At 42.1% G+C, this 19,900-nt stretch overlaps 1 protein-coding gene across 2 annotated transcripts in view; it reads right to left on the minus strand.

The window, feature by feature from the left end:
• Positions 1 to 1,671: 1,671 nt before the first annotated feature.
• The window catches only part of SLC12A8 (solute carrier family 12 member 8), a 140,627-nt gene continuing 122,398 nt past the window's right edge, over positions 1,672 to 19,900 (minus strand). For both annotated transcript variants that reach the window (XM_069556296.1, XM_069556306.1), the window contains exons 11-14: positions 15,326 to 15,423; positions 14,517 to 14,634; positions 5,625 to 5,685; positions 1,672 to 2,159 (exon numbers count right to left, since the gene is read on the minus strand). In XM_069556296.1, the coding sequence (XP_069412397.1) occupies positions 1,997 to 2,159; positions 5,625 to 5,685; positions 14,517 to 14,634; positions 15,326 to 15,423 (440 nt within the window). In that variant the 3' untranslated portion in view covers positions 1,672 to 1,996. The remainder of the gene's footprint in view (positions 2,160 to 5,624; positions 5,686 to 14,516; positions 14,635 to 15,325; positions 15,424 to 19,900) is intronic.

Below are 19,900 nucleotides of genomic sequence, written 5' to 3' on the forward strand. Positions count from 1 at the left end.
TTTCTAATGATGTTTGGAAGTTTGATATTTAACCCCAAAGGTGCAAAAACAGTTAATTATAAACTAGATGTCACTGTGAAGTTACCATAAACTAGACCTCACATTCTAGGGGAGAATGTTGAGACCTAACGGCCCCTCATCATGACATCCCCGCCCCCACTTGCTTTAAGCCTATTTCATCCAACTGGTCAGTGTTTCTCAAAATGAGGTCCAAGGGTCACCTGTGTTGAATCACCTGAGGCACTCATTAAAAATATAAAGTCCAGTACTCACCCCAAAGCTCACCTCTAGGACTGAGCTGCAGAAATCTGCACTTATAACCAAACCTCCCTGGTTTCTTAGCGCACTGACTTCAAGAAACTCTACTGCAAGAGAAGGGCTTCCCAGGTGGTGCTAATGATAAAGAACCTGCCAGCCAATGCAAGAGACGTAAGAGATACAGGTTCAATCCCTGGGTCAGGAAGATCCTCTGGAGGATTGTATGGCAACCCACTCCAGTATTCTTGCCTGGAGAATCCCATGGACAGAGGAGCCTGGTGGGCTACAGTCCATGGGGTCGCAAAGAGTTGGACACAACTGAAGTGACTTAGCACGCATGCACACACTACAGAAGAAAGAAGTCAGGATGACCAACAGTACGTCCCTTCGTCGCTTGGTGGTGACACCACCAATTCTGGGCCAGGACTGATTTCATGCAGGAACAGCCCCCACCAGGGCCCCTAGACTGGATGCGTGTGATGAGTGCCACACCAGAAAAAGTGAGTTGTGAAAGTGTTAGTCACTCAGTCGTGTCTGACTCTTTGTGACCTCATGGACTGTAGCCCACCAAGATCCTCTGGCCATAGGATTCTCCAGGCAAGAATACTGGAATTGGTAGCCATTTCCTTCTCCAGGGGATCTTCCCAACCCAGGGATCAAACCCGGGTCTCCTGCATTGCAGGCAGATTCTTTATCATCTGAGCCACCAGGAATGCCACACTAAGGAACCAAAATAGTCCTGTCCCCTCATGTGTTCACACTGCAAAACAGCTGCAGAGGTGTCTGGAGTGTGGGGCACCACACATGCTTTTGAGAATGTGAGTCACCATTAAGTAATTCTTGGTAATTTAACTTTTCAATTAAAAAGATCTTCACTAAACAATAATAGCTTACAAATGCATGTCCCCTTTGATCTTGCAATTCCACTTTTGGGAGTTTATCCTACAGATATTCATTATGCTTGTACATATGAACACAATTATTCCCTGCAGAACTGACTGTAATAGCAAAAAACTGGAAACAATCCAAATGCCATCACTGTAGAACTGATGAAATAAATTATAGCACATTCATACAATGAAAAATAATGAGGAAACTGCATGTGTATTGATATGGAAATGTCTCCAAGATAGATTGTTAAGGGGAAAGGCAAGGTGCAGAGCAGATGTATAATATGCTACCTTTTGTGGATGAAAAGGGAGCAATAAAACTCCACACTCCTATTTGCTTCTCTATTCATAACAAAACGCAGGTAGTGTACCTGAGAACAGTGGTTATCTCTGATGCAGGAGATGGGAACTGAGCGGATGAGAAACAAGAATGGGAGGGAGACTTTTCACTGTATATATGATTTCACTCTGGGGTTTGGAACCATGTAAACATATTATTCATTCAAGGAATAAACAATAAGGCTTAAAATAATCATTTATTGTGGCCCTTAGAACAAGCAGCCTGGCCTGGTTCTACACACCTGCAAGCCTTGGTGTCCATGTGGTGCTCTTCAGCCTGCACGCATGTTGCAGGGGCCACGGCCACTGCAGTGGGTGCCTGGTCAGACGTGGCGCTCCAGACCAGAATGCTCACTTCCATTGTCCAAAACGGCAGCGGGAGGACGGGTCTTTGAGTTTCTTACCGAGGAGAACCAGCTCCACAGAGGTTCTGGGATTTGGGTCCCCTGCACCCTGGACAGCTCCAAAAGGGGAGGGTTCTGGGCTGCCTAGTACTGAGGACTCGGTACCTAGTACTGAGGCATCAGCTCTTCCCGGCTCACTAGCGAGGAGTGGTGGTAGCGATCCCGAGTGGCGAAGTCTGCGTTCTCCTGGGTGAGCTGAGTCATCTCCATGTCAACCCTAGTCAGGGACGGTGCCAAAATGATCTGCTCTTGGGGGGATTGCAAGCTCCTTTGGTGAGAGAAACATGGAGGGCAGTCAGAAGGAAAGACCACAGTACTAACCACTGGCAGTCAGTCTTCGCTAGGAGAGAGAAATGCCTTGCAAAAACACCATTGTGCCTATTACTTAATATGTATTAAACAGAACTGTTGAAAGCTCTATGTACAATGCTTCATAAATCCAAAGTATTAGAAATAAGTATCAAATAAAGAATGATATTTACCTTCCTTTACAGAAATGTATAAAACTATAAAAATAATCTTCCAAATGCTGTGGTGTTGGGGCTCTATAGCTCTACTTTGCCTTTTTGTCAAATGAAAGAATGGAATGGAGAGGCTGGAGGGTGGAAGCGAATAAAAAGAAAAACTTTCTCTTTAGTTCTCCGGAAAGAAAGATGAATGAGGAACAGCCCAGGTTTACAGAGTAAGCAGTTATGCAGTAAAGTGTAAAAGCTTTGGCACCAAGCTGGCCTGCAGGCAAAGAGTGAGCTCCAGTGTCACAGAAAGGTCCACGTAGAGTTGGAGTTGGAAGAAACTGGTAGGGAAAAATGTTAGGGATACGTGAGGGAAGTGCTGGCAGCAGAGAGACGAGCCTGGCAGACAGGATATCCAAAGAAGACAGGCACAGCTCCGTCACCAGTTAGCCTGGCTGCTGCTGCTGAGTCGCTTCAGTCATGTCCGACTCTGTGCGACCCCATAGACAGCAGCCCACCAGGCCCCCCCGTCCCTGGGATTCTCCAGGCAAGAACACTGGAGTGGGTTGCCATTTCCTTCTCCAATGCATGAAAGTGAAAAGTTAGCCTGGCAGCCTCATGCAAACCTCTTCACCTCCTTCCGCTTCTGTTTCCTTACCTTCTCAATCCCCTTCTAGTTGCTGCAGTATGTTAGGTCCCGAAATCACCTTAGGCATAGATTTCCTCTTAAACCTTTACTTTGTGGGTAGTTATGTTGAATTGTTTAAATAAGGAATATATTCAATAGTTGTTTTTTTAAAAAAATGGTAGAAACCTTGTTATAAATCTGTGGGACTTAAGCAGAAAGCTTCAGTGACTAGAAAAACATGCTGTTATAGGAGTTCAGATCACATGACTAAGGCTTTGCAGCCACTTGATGAGAACATATCTAAATTAGAGGGGTTGGGCTTTCTGAGAAATGAACTAGCTTCTATAAAGGTTGAATGTGCAAGAAGTAAGGTTAGGAAGTGACAGAAATGCCATACCAGTCAACATGTGTTTAAGGTCAAACCATAATACTTTTCTGAGTTCAGGGAAATAATACACTTCACTTTCTAGTCTAGGACAGCCTAAGAGTTCTCACCTGGGCAGTTGCTGAGACTTCAGGAAAGAAAGCTTCTCTAAGGTCAGGCTTAATTTTACATAGTTCTGGGAATTGTAGGTGTAACAGAGGAAGTAATATACCCAAACTTCTTTGCCCAAAACACCCTACAGTATTGTTCTTCTTTGGTTTTGAAGAGCATCTGGGGTGACAGTTGTGAAAAAAAATTCAAAATTACAAAAAAGAAAACACAGCAACCAGTTCCTACTTTTAAATGGTTGCAATTTCTAGGTCCCTGAACAGTCACCACAAGATATCGCTCAGTAGCCATGATGAGGCCAATAAGCTTGATGCTGACTCTTAGCTGAGGCCTCTACCACCCACTCGACAAGTCCACGGAGACATGAATGGTGTGAACTAGGTTCTCTTCCAAACAAGGCACTGTCATTTTCTAAGAACAATCTCCTCCTAACACATTCTTCACAGAGGAGCCTGGTAAGCTGCAGTCCATGGGGTCGCTGAGGGTCAACACGACTGAGTGACTTCATTTCGCTTTTCACTTTCATGCATTCGAGAAGGCAATGGCACCCCACTCCAGTATTCTTGCCTGGAGAATCCCAGAGACAGAGGAGCCTAGTGGGCTGTCGTCTATGGGGTCGCACAGAGTAGGACACGACTGAAGCGACTTAGCAGCAGCAGCAGCAGCAACACATTCTTCTTTCTACATAGCACAGCAGTGACCTCTGAGGTGAAATCCCAGAAATCAAAAAAGAATGCTGACCTCCCAGAGTCATTTGTAGGCTTTCAAACCTACAATACCTAAAAATATTCATGTAAATTGGATAAGGCCAAATACACTCAGCCACACACCAGTTGCAGCTCCAAAATCTGAAGGCAGCTTCCACACAGAATCTATTTCCACTTAACCTCTACTTGCCCTCAGGACTAGGAGCAGTGCAGGTGTGCTGTGACCTGGGTCACCAAGCTGGTGCCTCAGCCTGAAAAGAGGCAGAGAGCGGCCCCACCCCTCCTACAGCTTCACGCAGGACCTTCAATTCAGCTTCCAAGCAGATGGCAGGGAACTGCCCCTCTCCACACCACTCTCCCTGCCAGCCCCCTCCCTGTTGGTTCCCATGACCCCTGCTCCCGCCATCATCATTTCTCTAGCATCCAGGTTTAGCATCCTGGTTTAGCATCCAGGTCATTCTCAGGCTGACTGGAACAGACTGGCAGTGCTTATATTGTCTTAAAACAGATTCGTGGGCACTTCCCTGGTGGTCCAGTGGTTGACAATCTGCCTGCTGATGCAGGGAGCACAGGCTTAATTTCCAGTCCAGGGAGGTTCCACACGCTGTGTGTGCCACCACTACTACGCCTGTAGTCTAGAGCCCAGGAACTGTAACCACTGAATGCCCGTGCTGCAACCACTGAAGCCGGTGCATCTGGAGGCCATGCTCAGCGACAAGAGAAGCTGCCGCAACGAGAAGCCTGCACGCCGCAGCTAGAGAGCAACCTCTGCTTGCCAGAAGCAGAGAAAGCCACACGCAGCAACAAGACCCAGTACTGCCAAAAACAATACCAATAAATAAAAATTCCCAGAGTCGTGAGGCCTCCAAAGGTGAGCAAGCATCGGCACTGGAAGCGTAGAGGAGGAGGAAAGAAACTGGGGCACTCATGAAATCTTCCCTTCCCTGAAAGGCTTTCTGCTGTTTCTCAGGAATGTTTGCTCTTCCCTCTCCTTGGGTATTGAACACTGAAGTCCCACAGAAATCCTCTGTTTCTATACTTGGTCTCTGCACTTTCACCAGTACAGTCATGTCAACTACCTCTGACTTGAGATGGAAGAATGGAAGTTCTGGGCCTTGAGTTTGTGTGTGAGTCAGTACTGATGCTAATGTGCCTTAGATTGTGAACTCACTAAAAGCAACTCTCTTGACTTAGATCTCTCAGCAACCAGATTCTAAAGAGAGCCTCTGTTCTTGATTTCTGAGGATAAGAAGAGAAGAGGGGGCCAGAGGAAGCTTCTGATGAGCTGAGGCAGAGGCGCTGGGTGGTGGAGGGCAGTGAGGAGCAGTCTGAGTTTCCTTGAGGTTCTCAAATGTCAGGTATTCACACCACAATTCACCCAAGCCCATGAAGCACCTTTAGCACCTGCCAAGCCATGCATCTGCCCTTATCCTGGCCCCAGGTTGGCACAGACCTGTAGGAGGGGATCAGGAGGGATCTCATCCATCTTAAAAGGCTGAAGTTGGAGGCTAAACCTGCAAGGAAGACATAGACATAAAACTTTATGAAGACTCTATGTAAGCATCTACAATCCCAGGTTTTAATGGGGTAAATACATCCCCTGATACACACAAAGATGAGCACAATTTTCCCCTCTTTTTCAGTCTAATCAAACTACTTTCATTATAATACTCTCTGACAGTAACCAGCTAAGGACTTCATACTTATAAGTAGTTTCCAAAAGTTTATTTCTAAACTCCAAAATCCCAAGAAAGAAAATGAATGTGTTAGAGAGAAAGAAGCAGATGGCTTGCTAATTTCAGTCTAAGGAATTATTAATTTTTTAAAATTTTGATAATTTTATTTTTAGATTCAAACTGATATGTGTTAAATATATGCTATAAAATCTGCAACTAGACCATACCCTCCATGAGGACAAGAAGCACATCTTTTTCACCCATAAGACTCACAGTACAACAGTCACAGCATCTGACCCTTAGGAAGTTTTCTACAGGTGCTGCTGCTGCTGCTGCTAAGTCACTTCAGTCGTGTCCGACTCTGTGTGACCCCATAGACGGCCTCCTACCAGGCTCCTCTGTCCCTGGGATTCTCCAGGCAAGAACACTGGAGTGGGTTGCCATTTCCTTCTCCAATGCATGAAAGTGAAAAGTGAAAGTGAAGTCACTCATTCGTGTCCGACTCTTAGCGACCTCATGGACTGCAGCCTACCAGGCTCCTCTGTCCATGGAATTTTCCAGGCATGCTAAGTGACTCAAATAGCTCCACATGTAGAAATGTTAGAGCTGAGGTTTGAGATGAGATTGTTGTTGATACTGACCAAATAGCCTGCCATCAGATACACTGTTTAGAATAAGGTTTATCAAATTTTTTAAAAAGTTTTTTTTAATCCATTTCTCCTTTTGTGTGATCACACAAAATGAATTATATATAACTTTAGGAAATCGAATGAAATGTAATTTTATAAAATACTTTTCCAAATTACACATTTACACATATTCACTCCACCAGATATATTATTCAGCCATAAAAAAAGAACAAAATAATGCTATTTGCAGCAACATGGATAGACCTGGAGAGTGTCCTACTCAATGAAGTAAGTCAGACAGAGAAGGAGAAATATTATATGACATCCCTTAAGTGTGGAATCTAAAAAGAAATGATACAAATGAACTTACTTACAAAACAGAAACAGACTCACTGACTTCGAGAATGAGCTTATGGTTGCCGGTGGGAAGGATGGGAGGAAGGGATAGTTTGAGAGTCTGGGATGGGCACGTACATACTACTATATTTAAAACAGACACCCAGCAAGGACCTACTGTATAGCATAGGGAACTCTGTTCTGCAGCAGCATGGAAAGGAGGGGTTTTGTGGGGCGGGGTAGATACATGTGTATATTTGGCTGAGTGCCTCCACTGTTCACCTGAAACTATCACAACATTGTTTGTTAAATGGCTATACCCCAATACAAAACAAAAAGTTTTTTTTTAAAAAAGGAGTCTTAGGCAAAGCTTATAAATGCTAAAAAATGTGCCTATAACAGTAAAATGAAAATATTACATGAGTAAATGAGATAAATGACAGAGGATGGGATGGTTGGATGGCATCACTGACTCAATGGACATGAGTTTGGGTAAACTCCGGGAGTTGGTGAGGGACAGGGAGACCTGGTGTGCTGTGGTCCACTGGGTCGCAAAGAGTCGGACACGACTGAGCGACTGAACTGAAATGAGATAATGTAAAATTCTTAGCACAATAACTGGTAGTACACATTTTTTAAATCTCACAAAATGAATTATATATAACTTTAGGAAACCAAATGAAATATAATTTTATAAAATGCTTTTCCAAATTACACATATTCACTCCACCAGATATATATATATGGTTGAAAATTTATTAGATCATGTTCAATGTATGATCAGGAAGTAAGCATTATTTTAAGAGGTTATGTTAGAGTCTTGGCTAACATCAACAGTATGCAGCTGATAAGACACATTTACTGAATCTCGTTTAGGGTTGTTATGGTTAGAGGGAGGACAAATTTTAAATTCGCATTAATAATCTGCAATTGCAAAGAGAAAGTCCCTAATATATTTTGACATTGTCAGAAGGAAGAAAATAAACATTATATTAGAAGGAAGAAAATAAACATTATATTAATTGGTCTTACTTATTTATGACCATTTTTATTCTAAATTATCTACATTTTAGATGTAGATTTGCCTGAAATTTGATTTCATACTTTCCTGTTAACAAATTTCTGCAAAACATTTAAATTTCTTGGATTTAACTAACTTCTAAGAAATCCAGGAGCAATCACTGATGTAATCACGATGTTAATGAAAATATCTCTATCCATTAAATTGGGCTTCCCGAGTGGCACTAGTGGTAAAGAACCCGCCTGCCACTGCAGGAGATTTAAGGGGCCATGGTTCAATCTCTGAGTTAGGAAGACCCCCTGGAGAAGGAAATGGCGACCCACTCCAGTATTCTTGCCTGGAGAATCCCATGGACAGGGAAGCCTGGTGGGCTACAGTCCATGGGGTCACAAACAATTGGACATGACTGAAGCAACTTAGCAAGCAATGCATGCATCTGTTAAATCAGCTGATACAAGGACACTTAGCATGACTTTTTCTAAAACATTATTTTTAATGTATACATGATTCAAGTGTTTGAAGTGCATTTCTTTCAAAAGTATATGTCAAACTACTCTAATTTGAAAGAATTTCTTTTTCAGTTGGCCTGGATTGTTACAGTCCATCTGATTTAGTTAGGACTTAAAACTACATTATTTATTTTAAAAATTGAGACACTAGAATTTTGATGAAAAGGTCTCTAGAATGTATGTTCCAAACAGGTTTATTATTGAGGAATAAATAACACACAATAAACAAAGTATTGAGAATATTTTCTTCCTTTCTTTATTCTTCTTGCTCTGGCACTTGGGGGTCTTGACTCCTAGAAAGAACAACTCCCCAATGAGCACACTTTTGATATATGGTGGTGGTTTAGTTGCTAAGTCATATCTGACTCTTGCAACTCCATGGACTGTACCCCGCCCAGCCTCCTCTGTCCATGCGATTTCCCAGGCAAGAGAACTAGAGTGGGTTGCCATTTCCTTCTCCAGGGGATCTTCCCCACGCAGGGATTGAACCTACATCTCCTGCCTTGGCAGGAGGTTTCTTTACCACTGAGCCACCACTACTTTGCCAACAAAGGTCCGTCTAGTCAAGGCTATGGTTTTTCCAGTGGTCATGTATGGATGTGAGATTTGGTCTGTGAAGAAAGCTGAGCACCAAAGAATTGATGCTTTTGAACTGTGGTGTTGGAGAAGACTCTTGAGAGTCCCTTGGACTGTAAGGAGATCCAACCAGTCCATCCTAAAGGAGATCAGTCCTGGTTGTTCATTGGAAGGACTGATGTTGAAGCTGAAACTCCAATAGTTTGGCCACCTGATTTAAAGAGCTGACTCATTTGAAAAGACCCTGATGCTGGGAAAGATTGAGGGCAGGAGGGGAAGGGGATGACAGAGGATGAGATGGTTTGATGGCATTATCGACTCAATGGACATGAGTTTGGGTGGACTCTGGGAGTTGGTGATGGACAGGGAGGTCTGGTGTGCTGTAGTCCATGGGGTCGCAAAGAGTTGGACATGACTGAGTGACTGAACTGAACTGAGCCACCAGGGAAGCCCCACCTTTGATACCCAAACCAATTAATCCAAAACCCACGCTCCCAACCACTTCTTTTATCAAGCTCTTATACATCAGTCCAATATCCCCCTGCCTTAACTCACCCCAGGGCCAAATACTAGACAACTGGAGATGACCCCTACAGCCCAGAGCCCCTGCAATTATTCAAACTATCCAATCCTAAACTTACTCAACTACGTACCTGCCTTGCCCATTCTTTCCAGCTAAAACTCCCCTAAGAGCACACTTTTGATATCTGGTGGTCATAAGGGGCCATGCTCTCCCCTTGACCTCTTTTGCCTCATGACCAACTCTGGTCCTTCCCCTGTGGCCCTACATGGCCCTTCTGTTCCTAGGGGTCTGCGAGTATAAACTTGTCTCTTCATTTCTGTGTCTGTGTCTTATCCTACCTGATTAAAACAAGTCCCAGGTACATTTTTAGAACAAACTATGTGTATTTAAGAATAAGATTGATTCTTTGTAGCCAGAGATGGAGAAGCTCTATACAGTCAGCAAAAACATGACCAGGAACTGACTGTGGCTGAGATATGAACTCTTTATTGCAAAATTCAGACTTAAATTGAAGGAAGTACGGAAAACCACTAGGCCATTCAGGTATGACCTAAATAAAATCTCTTACGATTCTACTGTGGAAGCGACAAATAGATTCAGGCGATTAGATCTGATAGAAAGGGTGCCTGAAAAACTATGGATGGAAGTGCATAACACTGTGCAGGAGACAGTGACCAAAACCATCCCCAAGGAAAGGAAATCCAAAAAGGCAAAATGGCTGTCTGAGAAGGCCTTACAAATATCTGAGAAAAGAAGAGAAGCAAAAGGCAAAGGAGGAAAGGAAAGATATACCCATCTGAACGCAGAGCTCTAAAGAATATTAAGGAGAGATAAAAAAGCCTTCCTAAATGAACAATGCAAAGAAATAGAGGAAAACAATAGAATGGAAAGACTAGAGATCTCTTCAAGAAAGTTAGAGATACCAAGGGAACATTTCATGCAAAGATGGGCTCGATAAGGAACAGAAACTGTATGGACCTAACAGAGGTAAAAGATAATAAGAAGCAGTGATAATACATAGAAGAACTACACAAAAAAAGGTCTTACTGACCCAGATAACCATGATGGTGTGATCACTCACCTAGAGCCAGACATCTTGGAGTGTGAAGTCAAGTGGGCCTCAGGAAGCACTACCAACAAAGCTAATGGAGGTGATGTAACTCCAGCTGAGCTATTTCAAATCCTAAAAGATGATGCTGTTAAAGTATTGCACTTAATATGCCAGCAAATTTGGAAAACTCAGCAGTGGCCATAGGACTAGAAAAGATTAGTTTTCATTCCAATCCCAAAGGGCAACACTAAAGAATGTTCAAACTACCACACAATTGTACTCATTTTACATGCTAGTAAGATTATGCTCAAAGCCCTTCAAGCTAGGCTTCAAAAGTACAAAAGCCAAGAACTTCCAGATGTACAAGCTGGATTTAGAAAAGGCAGAGAAACCAGAGATCAAATTGCCAACATCCATTGTATCATAGATAAAGCAAGAAAATTCCAGAAAAATATCTACTTCTGCTTCATTGACTACACTAAAGCCTTTGATTGTGTGGATCACAGCAAACTGTGGAAAATTCTGAAAGAAATGTGAATACAGACCACCTTATCTGCCTCCTGAGAAACCTGAGTGCAGGTCAAGAAGCAACAGTTAGAACCAGACATGGAACAACGGACTGGTTCAAAACTGAAAAAGGAGTACGTCAAGGCTGTATAATGTCACCTTGCTTATTTAACTTATGATGCAGAGTACATCATGCAAAATGCCAGGCTGGCTAAAGCACAAGCTGGAATCAAGATTGCCAGGAGAAACATCAATAAACTCAGATATGTAGATGATACCACCCTAATAGCAGAAAGCCAAGAGGAGCTAAAGAGCCTCTTGATGAAGGTGGAAAAGAGTGAAAAAATGAGAGTGGAAAAGTTGGCTTAAAACTCAACATTCAAACAACAAAGATCATGGCATCTGGTCCCATCACTTCATGGCAAACAGATGGGGAAACAATGGAAACAGTGAGAGACTATTTTCTTGGGCTCCAAAATCTCTATGGAGTGACTGCAGCCATGAAATTAAAAGATGCTTGCTCCTTGGAAGAAGAGCTATGACAAAACTAGACAGTGTATTAAAAAGCAGAGACATTATTCTGTCGACAAAGGTCCATATGGTCAAAACTGTGGTTTTTCCAGTAGTCATGTACAGATGTGAGAGCCAGACAGTAAGTGCCTAAGAATTGATGCCTTTTAGAACTGTGGTGCTGGAGAAGACTCTTGAGAGTCCCTTGGACAGCAAGGAGATCAAATCAGTCAATCCTAAAGGAAATCAACCCTGAATATTCATTGGAAGGATTGATACTGAAGCAGAAGCTCCAACACTTTGGCCACCTAAGGCAAAGAGCTGACTCATTGGAAAAGACCCTGATGCTGGGAAAGATTGAAGGCAGGAGGATAAGGGGACAGAAGAGGATGAGATGGTTGGATGGCATCACCAACTCAGTGGACATGAGTTTGTGCAAACTTCAGGAAATAATGAAGGACAGGGAAGCCGGGCGGCTGTCGTTGATGGGAACGCAGAGTCGGACACAACTGAGTGACTGAACAACAACAATATGCATTTACAGTGCACCGTTTGGTGTTAATACATGTATATATTGTGAAATCACCACTAAAAGCAGGGTCCTGAACATATCTATCACCTCCAAGTCCCCTCAAGCCACTTCATAAGACCTCCCTCCCACATATCCACACCTCTACCCCATCCAAAGGCAACCTCTGATGATGCTGTCATTATAGATTAGTTTGCATTTTTAAAAAATTATTCTTAAGCGGGAAACAGTGGTTACCGATTTGAGACATTTTTCTTTTCTAATATAAGCATTTGATGTAGTAAACTTCCCTCTGAGCACTGAATTAGCTGCAGCCCACAATTTTGATGTTATCTTTTCATTTTCATTCAGTTAAAAATACTTTAAAAATTTACTTACTTCTTCTTTGAACCATGAGTTAATTAGTTTCTTTAGTATATTTAGTGCTCTTTAGTATTCTTAGTCATTTAGTGTTATTCAGTGTTCTTTAGTTTCTAAATATCTGGGGATTTTCCAGACATCTTTCTGGTATTTATTTCTAATTCACTTCCTCTTTGTTCTTGAATTGACTTAAAAAACCTTTAAATTTACTGAGACTTAAAAAAATGTCCTAAAATACAGTTTATTCTGGTAAATGTTTCATTCTTTTCACTTGAAAAGAATATATATTCTGCTGTTGTTATATAGACTATTCTACACTATCAATTTGGCCACATTTGTTGATAATGTTAATCAAGTCTTCTAAAGCCCTACTGTTTTTTTCCTACTTGTTTTATCAATTATTGAGATAGAGGTATTGAAATCTGAATATAAGTGAGAACTTTTCTAATTATTGCAGATCTATCAGGATTTGTTTTCTGTATTTCAAAGCTCTGTTTTTAGGTGCATCAATAATAAGATTTATTATGTCCTCTTGGTTAATTTTCCCTTTGTCCTTATGAAATGACCCTCTTTATCCCTGGTAATATTCTTTTCTCTGAAATCTACTTTGTCTTATGTTAATATAGTCACTCCAGCTTTGTCTGATTTATCACGATATAGCTTGTCCCATTCTTTTACTTGTAACTTATTTGTTTCTGTATGTTGAAAGTAGGTTTTTTGTAGACAGCAACAATTGGATCGTGCTTTTTATTCAATCTGATAATCTCAATTCAAACTGAGAACTGACATATTCAATCTGACAATGGTTTAGACCATTTAATCGGGAGTGTTTAGACCATTTAAAATTAGTGTGGCTATTGATATGGCTGCTGCTGCTGCTGCTGCTAAGTCGCTTCAGTCGTGTCCGACTCTGTGCGACCCCATAGACGGCAGCCCACCAGGCTCTGCCGTCCCTGGGATTCTCCAGGCAAGACTGCTGAAGTGGGTTGCCATTTCCTTCTCCAGTGCACGAAAGTGAAAAGGGAAAGTGAAGTCATTCAGTCGTGTCCGACTCTTCGCGACCCCATGGACTGCAGCCTACCAGGCTCCTCCGTCCATGGGATTTTCCAGGCAAGAGTACTCGATATGGCTAGGTTTATACGGACCACCTTGCTATTTGTTTTTGGTCTATTATCTTTTTCTCTCCTTTCTGATCTGAGTGTTTTAAATTCAATTTTATTGTCTTTATTGGCTGACTAGCTGTAACGCTTTGTCGTGTTATAGGCATCACTCATTTCATTGCACTACATTCTACTGTGCTGCTGAGTCCTGCCTCTTCTGCATGTTGAAGGTTTGTGGCAACCACGCATCGAGCAAGTCCACCAGGGCCATTTCCCCCACAGCACTGGCTCACTTTCTGAGTCACATTATGGGAATTGTTATAATATTTCAAACCTTTTTACTGTGATTAATATTATATTTCTTACAGTGATTTGTGATCAGTGATCTTTGATGTTACTACTATGACTTGAAGGCTTAGATGATGGTTAGCATTCTTTAGCAAGAAAGTATTTTAATATTAAGATATGTACAATGTTTTTTAGACATAATGCTATTATACACCTAACAGACTGCTGTATAGTATAAATATGACTTTTATATGCACTAGGGAACAAAAAAAAGTGTGTGACTTGCATTATTGTGATATTCATTTTAGTGCAGTGATCTAGAGGTGAACTCACAATATTTTCAAGGTATACTTGTCTTTTAGTAGTTGCTTAGGGTTTATAATAGTCCTTTTTAACTCACCACAGTCTATCTTTAAGTGATATTTTAGTACTTCACATATAGTATAAGAAACTTTCAATAGTACATTCCTATTTCTTCCCTCCTGGCCCTTAAGCTATTGTTGTTATCCACTTTACTTCTACATGTCTTATAGACCTCACAATTTATTATTATTTTTCATTTGTTATCATTTATGCACATGCCATATTTTTTTCTCCTAGACTGTCAGCTTGAAAGTGGGATTTGTATCTGAGTCAGTGTTGGCATTTAATAGGTGTTCAAAACCTGTGCTTTTCGATAAATGCTGAAAGAGAAGAAAGGAGGTGGTGGCAAAATGGCTGTATTGCTCACCAAGGTGAAGTCCGGGGCTTGTCTGACCAATGTAGAAATATACAATGGCAGCAACACCTATGTTAACCAGGGTATAGACCCACTGGATAACAAACATGATGAGAAGGGACCCAACAGCCTGTGGAAAGAGAAGGAAGAAGTCAGCTCATGGTTGAAACACACACTAAGCAAGCCATAAAACAAGGGCCTTAAATGGAGGAATTCCCTGGTGGCCCAGTGGTTAGGACTCCACACTTCCGCTGCAGGGGACCAGGGTTTGCTTCCTGGTCTGGGAACTAAGATCCCGCAAGCCACGTGGTGTGGTCCCCTCAAAAAACAAACAAAAACCCTTGATAAGACTAGGGCCTTTAGAAACAATGGTCCTCTCATCAACCTCTGAATCCTATAGCAGTTTGAATAATTGAAGTTTACTTGTAATGCAAAAAAGCCCTCTTTACAGAAGATATTTGAAAAGATGTCCTTATGAAAGTACCTTCTAATCAAAACAATAAATAGATATTCTATTCTAGCTCCTTGTCCTACTCCTAAGAGAAGCAACTTAAATTATGCTAATATGGTATACCTGGAAATTCAGTGATCCAGAATTTATCAGAGATGATTATTTAAAAAGTAAACCACTGATTAAAATAAATGGTTCATTAAATGTAATCTTGCCATGTGTAGCCAAATTCTAATATAAGGCAATTAAAACACATTTCTCCTAATAAAGACTTTCCTCTGTCCTCCCCTCAACCCTCACCCCAAGATCACACATGTATCCACCTGAATTAAGTCTCAAGAACAGTTGAGATCAAAATGAAGTTACTCACCCCCAACAGGGAGACCCAGGGATTGCATATGTGAGTGTAGAAAGAAGTTGGTCTCCTCTGGATATCTTGTTCCTGTAGCCTGGACTTTAGGAAGAAATCTAAAAAATAAATGAGCCAAAATCCTCGGTTACTATTTTGTTATCAAACCTTCTAGTGTTTTTATTAGCAAACACCTATGTGCTCCTCTTCTCCAATTTTGTAATTCAGTCTAAAAGACAATGTCCACTCACCTCAACCATTAGCTTCCTTGGCCACACCTGAGGCTTGTCTTTACCAGAAAGTTCACCTCCTAAATCACGATTTCAATAAATCTGCCCTCAGTCCATCACCTCTGTTTTTTTTCCTCATTCACTCTGCTATCTCCCACCCCAACTATTCATAGCCTGCAGGGGGACCTTCAGTCAACTTGCCCAAATATGTTTTTGCTTCCTACCACCTACTTTCTCTTTTCATTACCCTCTCATCTAGGTTAGAGTCCGTGCCCAAGACTGTTAGCAAGCACTCCCTTGGACAGATCATCTACTTCCTCACTTTAGCATCACTCACAAGTCTTATACCTTAAGGTAACTCATTCTCCTATGCTCTGATGCAATAAATTTACAACCTGTCTTCTCAAAAGAGAGCTTTCATATCCTCTCATCAGCTGATCTGCCAACCTGCTTTCATCCGTGCCCTCTCTTCTGCCTTCCTATTGAGGAAGCAGATGGGCCTCCTACCTAAGGCCCATCCCTGTATTTGTGCCCTGCTCATCTCACCTTTACGTCATCAAGTTTTCCATCCTCTACCAAATCATCCCCATCAAATACAGATACACTGTAATTTCTTCCAACTAAAGAAAGTTTCCAGTCACCCCCTAGTTACTGTCCCATTTTTTGGGTCTCCTTTATAGCAAAAGTTCTCAAAAGATTCGCCTATATGGTTTCTACCTCCTATTCTTTCCTCAACCTACTTTTAGGATAGTACACACCACTCAACTAAAACTACTCTTACTCATGCTGTCAGTGACTTGAATCTTTTCAAATTCAATGGTCAACTCCTCATCTCATTTGACCTTTCTGGTAGCATCTGACCCAAGTGATCACTTTCTCCTGACTGAAATGTATTTGTCTCCTGGTTTCTAAGATGCCTTGGTCCCTTGCTTTTCCTCCTATCTCACTGTCCCCTACTCAGTCTCCTTCACCGGCTCGTCTCTTCCTTCTAACCTCCAAATACTTCATTCAGTCCTCAGCAGTCTTCTTTACTGCAGTTAGGTGTGGTCGTGTGACTAAGCTCTCACCAACAGAATGTGAACACAAGTGGTGAGTGCCAGTTCTGCATGAAAGCCTTTGAGAGGGTAGGTGTACCTCTTCTCTGTGCCTGAAATCTGAATATGGGAACTCAGTCTTGATTTTGTTCATGACAAGGTCCTAGGGGATCAGTTCAGTTCAGTCGCTCAGTCATGTCCAACTCTTTGTGACACCATGAACCGCACGCAGCACGCCAGGCCTTCTTGTCCATCACCAACTCCCAAAGTTCACCCAGACCCATGTCCATTGAGTCGGTGATGCCATCCAACCATCTCATCCTCTGTCATCCCCTTCTCCTCCTGCCCTCAATCTTTCCCAGCATCAGGGTCTTTTCAAATGAGTCAGCTCTTCACATCAGGTGGCCAAAGTATTGGAGTTTCCACTTCAGCATCAGCCCTTCCAATGAATATTCAGGACTGATTTCCTTTAGGATGGACTGGTTGGATAGTGGAATCATAAAAATGGAAGGAGGCTGGGTCCCTGAACAATGCATGGAGGAGAGCCTCCCACTGATTTGGAACACCCTTCCTGGATTACTAGTGCAAGTGAGAAATAAATTTCCATTGTGTTTGAGCCACTAAGTTTTTCCTTATTTGTTACAGCAGTTTAACCTCCCTTAATTAATATACCTCCAAGCAGGCTTTAGGTCCTTCTGCTGCTTCTATCCAATCTATTCCTCACAAAGCCAGTGATCTTCTTTAAGGCTGGATCTTATCACATCACACCCCCGGCTAGAACTTTTAGCGACCTTCTGCTGTGGTCACCACGGCATGTGTGACTACACGGGACTGACCTCTGCCTTCCTTACTGCGCTCATCTCCTATCCATCTCCCATGACCCATTCCTCTCCAGTCACCCCTGGGATCCTGCCGTTCTTGCAATTTGCCGATCCGATTCCCATCTGCACCTTTACACATGCCATTCCCTCCACCTGGAACTCTTCCCTCACATCTCTGCCTGGCTCACTGCTTTACATACTTCAGTTTCCCAAAAGAATATCCTCTTCTTAAAAAGGTCTTCTCTGACAAACCTATCTGAAACAGAGTCACTATTCCCACCCTAGTTTCCCCACTTTATGATTCATCATATGACTTATCACTTACTGACATCCCAGTATGTGTGTTTGCTTGTTTATTATGTATCTTTTCTTTTCATTCAGCTTCAATGACAGCAGAGACCTTCTACATCTATTCAGCATGTTCTCCATCCCTAGTCTAGAACAGCGCTTGGAAAGTAGTAAATATCCCATCAGCTCAGTTCAGTGCAGTCGCTCAGTCATGTCCGACTCTTTGTGACCCCATGAATCGCAGCACACCAGGCCTCCCTGTCCATCACCAACTACTGGAGTTCACTCAGACTCACATCCATCGAGTCCGTGATGCCATCCAGCCATCTCATCCTCTGTCGTCCCCTTCTCCTCCTGCCCCCAATCCCTCCCAGCATCAGAGTCTTTTCCAATGAGTCAGCTCTTCGCATGAGGTGGCCAAAGTATTGGAGTTTCAGCTTTAGCATCATTCCTTCCAAAGAAATCCCAGGGCTGATCTCCTTCAGAATGGACTGGTTGGATTTCCTTGCAGTCCAAGGGACTTTCAAGATTCTCCAACATCACAGTTCAAACGCATCAATTCTTTGGTGCTCAGCCTTCTTCACAGTCCAACTCTCACATCCATACATGACTACTGGAAAAACCATAGCTTTGACTAGATGGACCTTAGTTGGCAAAGTAGTATCTCTGCTATCTAGGTAGGTCATAACTTTTCTTCCAAGGAGTAAGTGTTTTTTAATTTCATAGCTGCAGTTACCATCTGCAGTGATTTTGGAGCCCCCCAAAATAAAGTCTGACACTGTTTCCACTGTTTTCCCTGTTTCCTCATCTATTTCCTATGAAGTGATGGGACCGGATGCCATGATCTTCGTTTTCTGAATGTTGAGCTTTAAGCCAACTTTTTCACTCTCCTCTTTCACTCTCATCAAGAGGCTTTTTAGTTCCTATTCACTTTCTGCCATAAGGGTGGTGTCATCTGCATATCTGAGGTTATTGATATTTCTCCCGGCAATCTTGATTCCAGCTTGTGCTTCTTCCAGTCCAGCATTTCTCATGATGTACTCTGCATAGAAGTTAAATAAGCAGGGTGACAATATACAGCCTTGATGTATTCCTTTTCCTCTTTGGAAATAGTCTGTTGTTCCAAGTCCAGTTCTAACTGTTGCTTCCTGACCTGCATACAGGTTTCTCAAGAGGCAGGTTAGGTGATCGTAAATGAATGACAAACCAACCCAGGCCCCAGAGAAGTCTGCATCCTCTCAGCATGTCTGCCTTTATCATATACTTCCAACCCATTCTACTTATTTTTCACACCTCCCTATCTTGAAGGCAAAGATTGTCTTTTGTAGCTCTAAATGTCAAATCTAGGCAGTTTGTCAAATCTAGGCATAGAAGGTGCTCAACAAATGTCTCCTTTTTAATTGTGGATTAAAAGAATCTCTTCCAGAAGACCTAGATAGACATTTATCCAAAGAAGACATACAGATGGCCAAGAAGCACATGAAAAAATGCTCATCATCACTAATTATTAGGGAAATAGAAATCAAAACAACAATGATGTATCACCTCATACGAGACAATGGCCATCATTAAAAAGTCTACAAATAACAAATGCTGGAGAGGGTGTAGAGAAAAGGAAACCCTCCTACACTGTTCTGGGAATGTAAATTGGTGCAGCCACAATGGAGAAAGGTATGGAGGTTCCTTAAGAATCTAAAAATAGGGCTGCATATGATTCAGCAATCCCACTCCTGGGCATGTATCCAGACAAAACTATAATTTGAAAAGATACATGCACTCCAATGTTCATTGAAGCACTGTTTACAATAGCCAGGACATGGGAACAACCTAAATGCCCACTAACAGATGAATGGATAAAGAAGATCTGGTACATATATACAGTGGAATACTACTCAGCCATTAAAAAAGAATGAAATAATGCCATTTGCAGCAACGTGTATGGACCTAGCGATTATCACACTAAGTGAAGTAAGTCAGGTGGAGAAAGACAAGCGCAAGTACCAAACGACGTCACGTATGTGCGGACTCTAAATGTGGCAGAAATGAACTTCACACGCAGGCACCCGTGGCGGATTCATGCTGATGTGTGGCAAAACCAGTACAACATTGTAAAGTAATTAGCCTCCAACAAAAATTAACAAATTTAAATTAAAACAGAAATAGACTCACAGACATGGTTGCTAAGGAGGAGGTGATAAGGATGGACTGATAGTTTGGGATTAG

The sequence above is a fragment of the Ovis canadensis genome, chromosome 1 (assembly GCF_042477335.2).
Source record: "Ovis canadensis isolate MfBH-ARS-UI-01 breed Bighorn chromosome 1, ARS-UI_OviCan_v2, whole genome shotgun sequence".
Classification (NCBI taxonomy): Eukaryota; Metazoa; Chordata; class Mammalia; order Artiodactyla; family Bovidae; genus Ovis; species Ovis canadensis.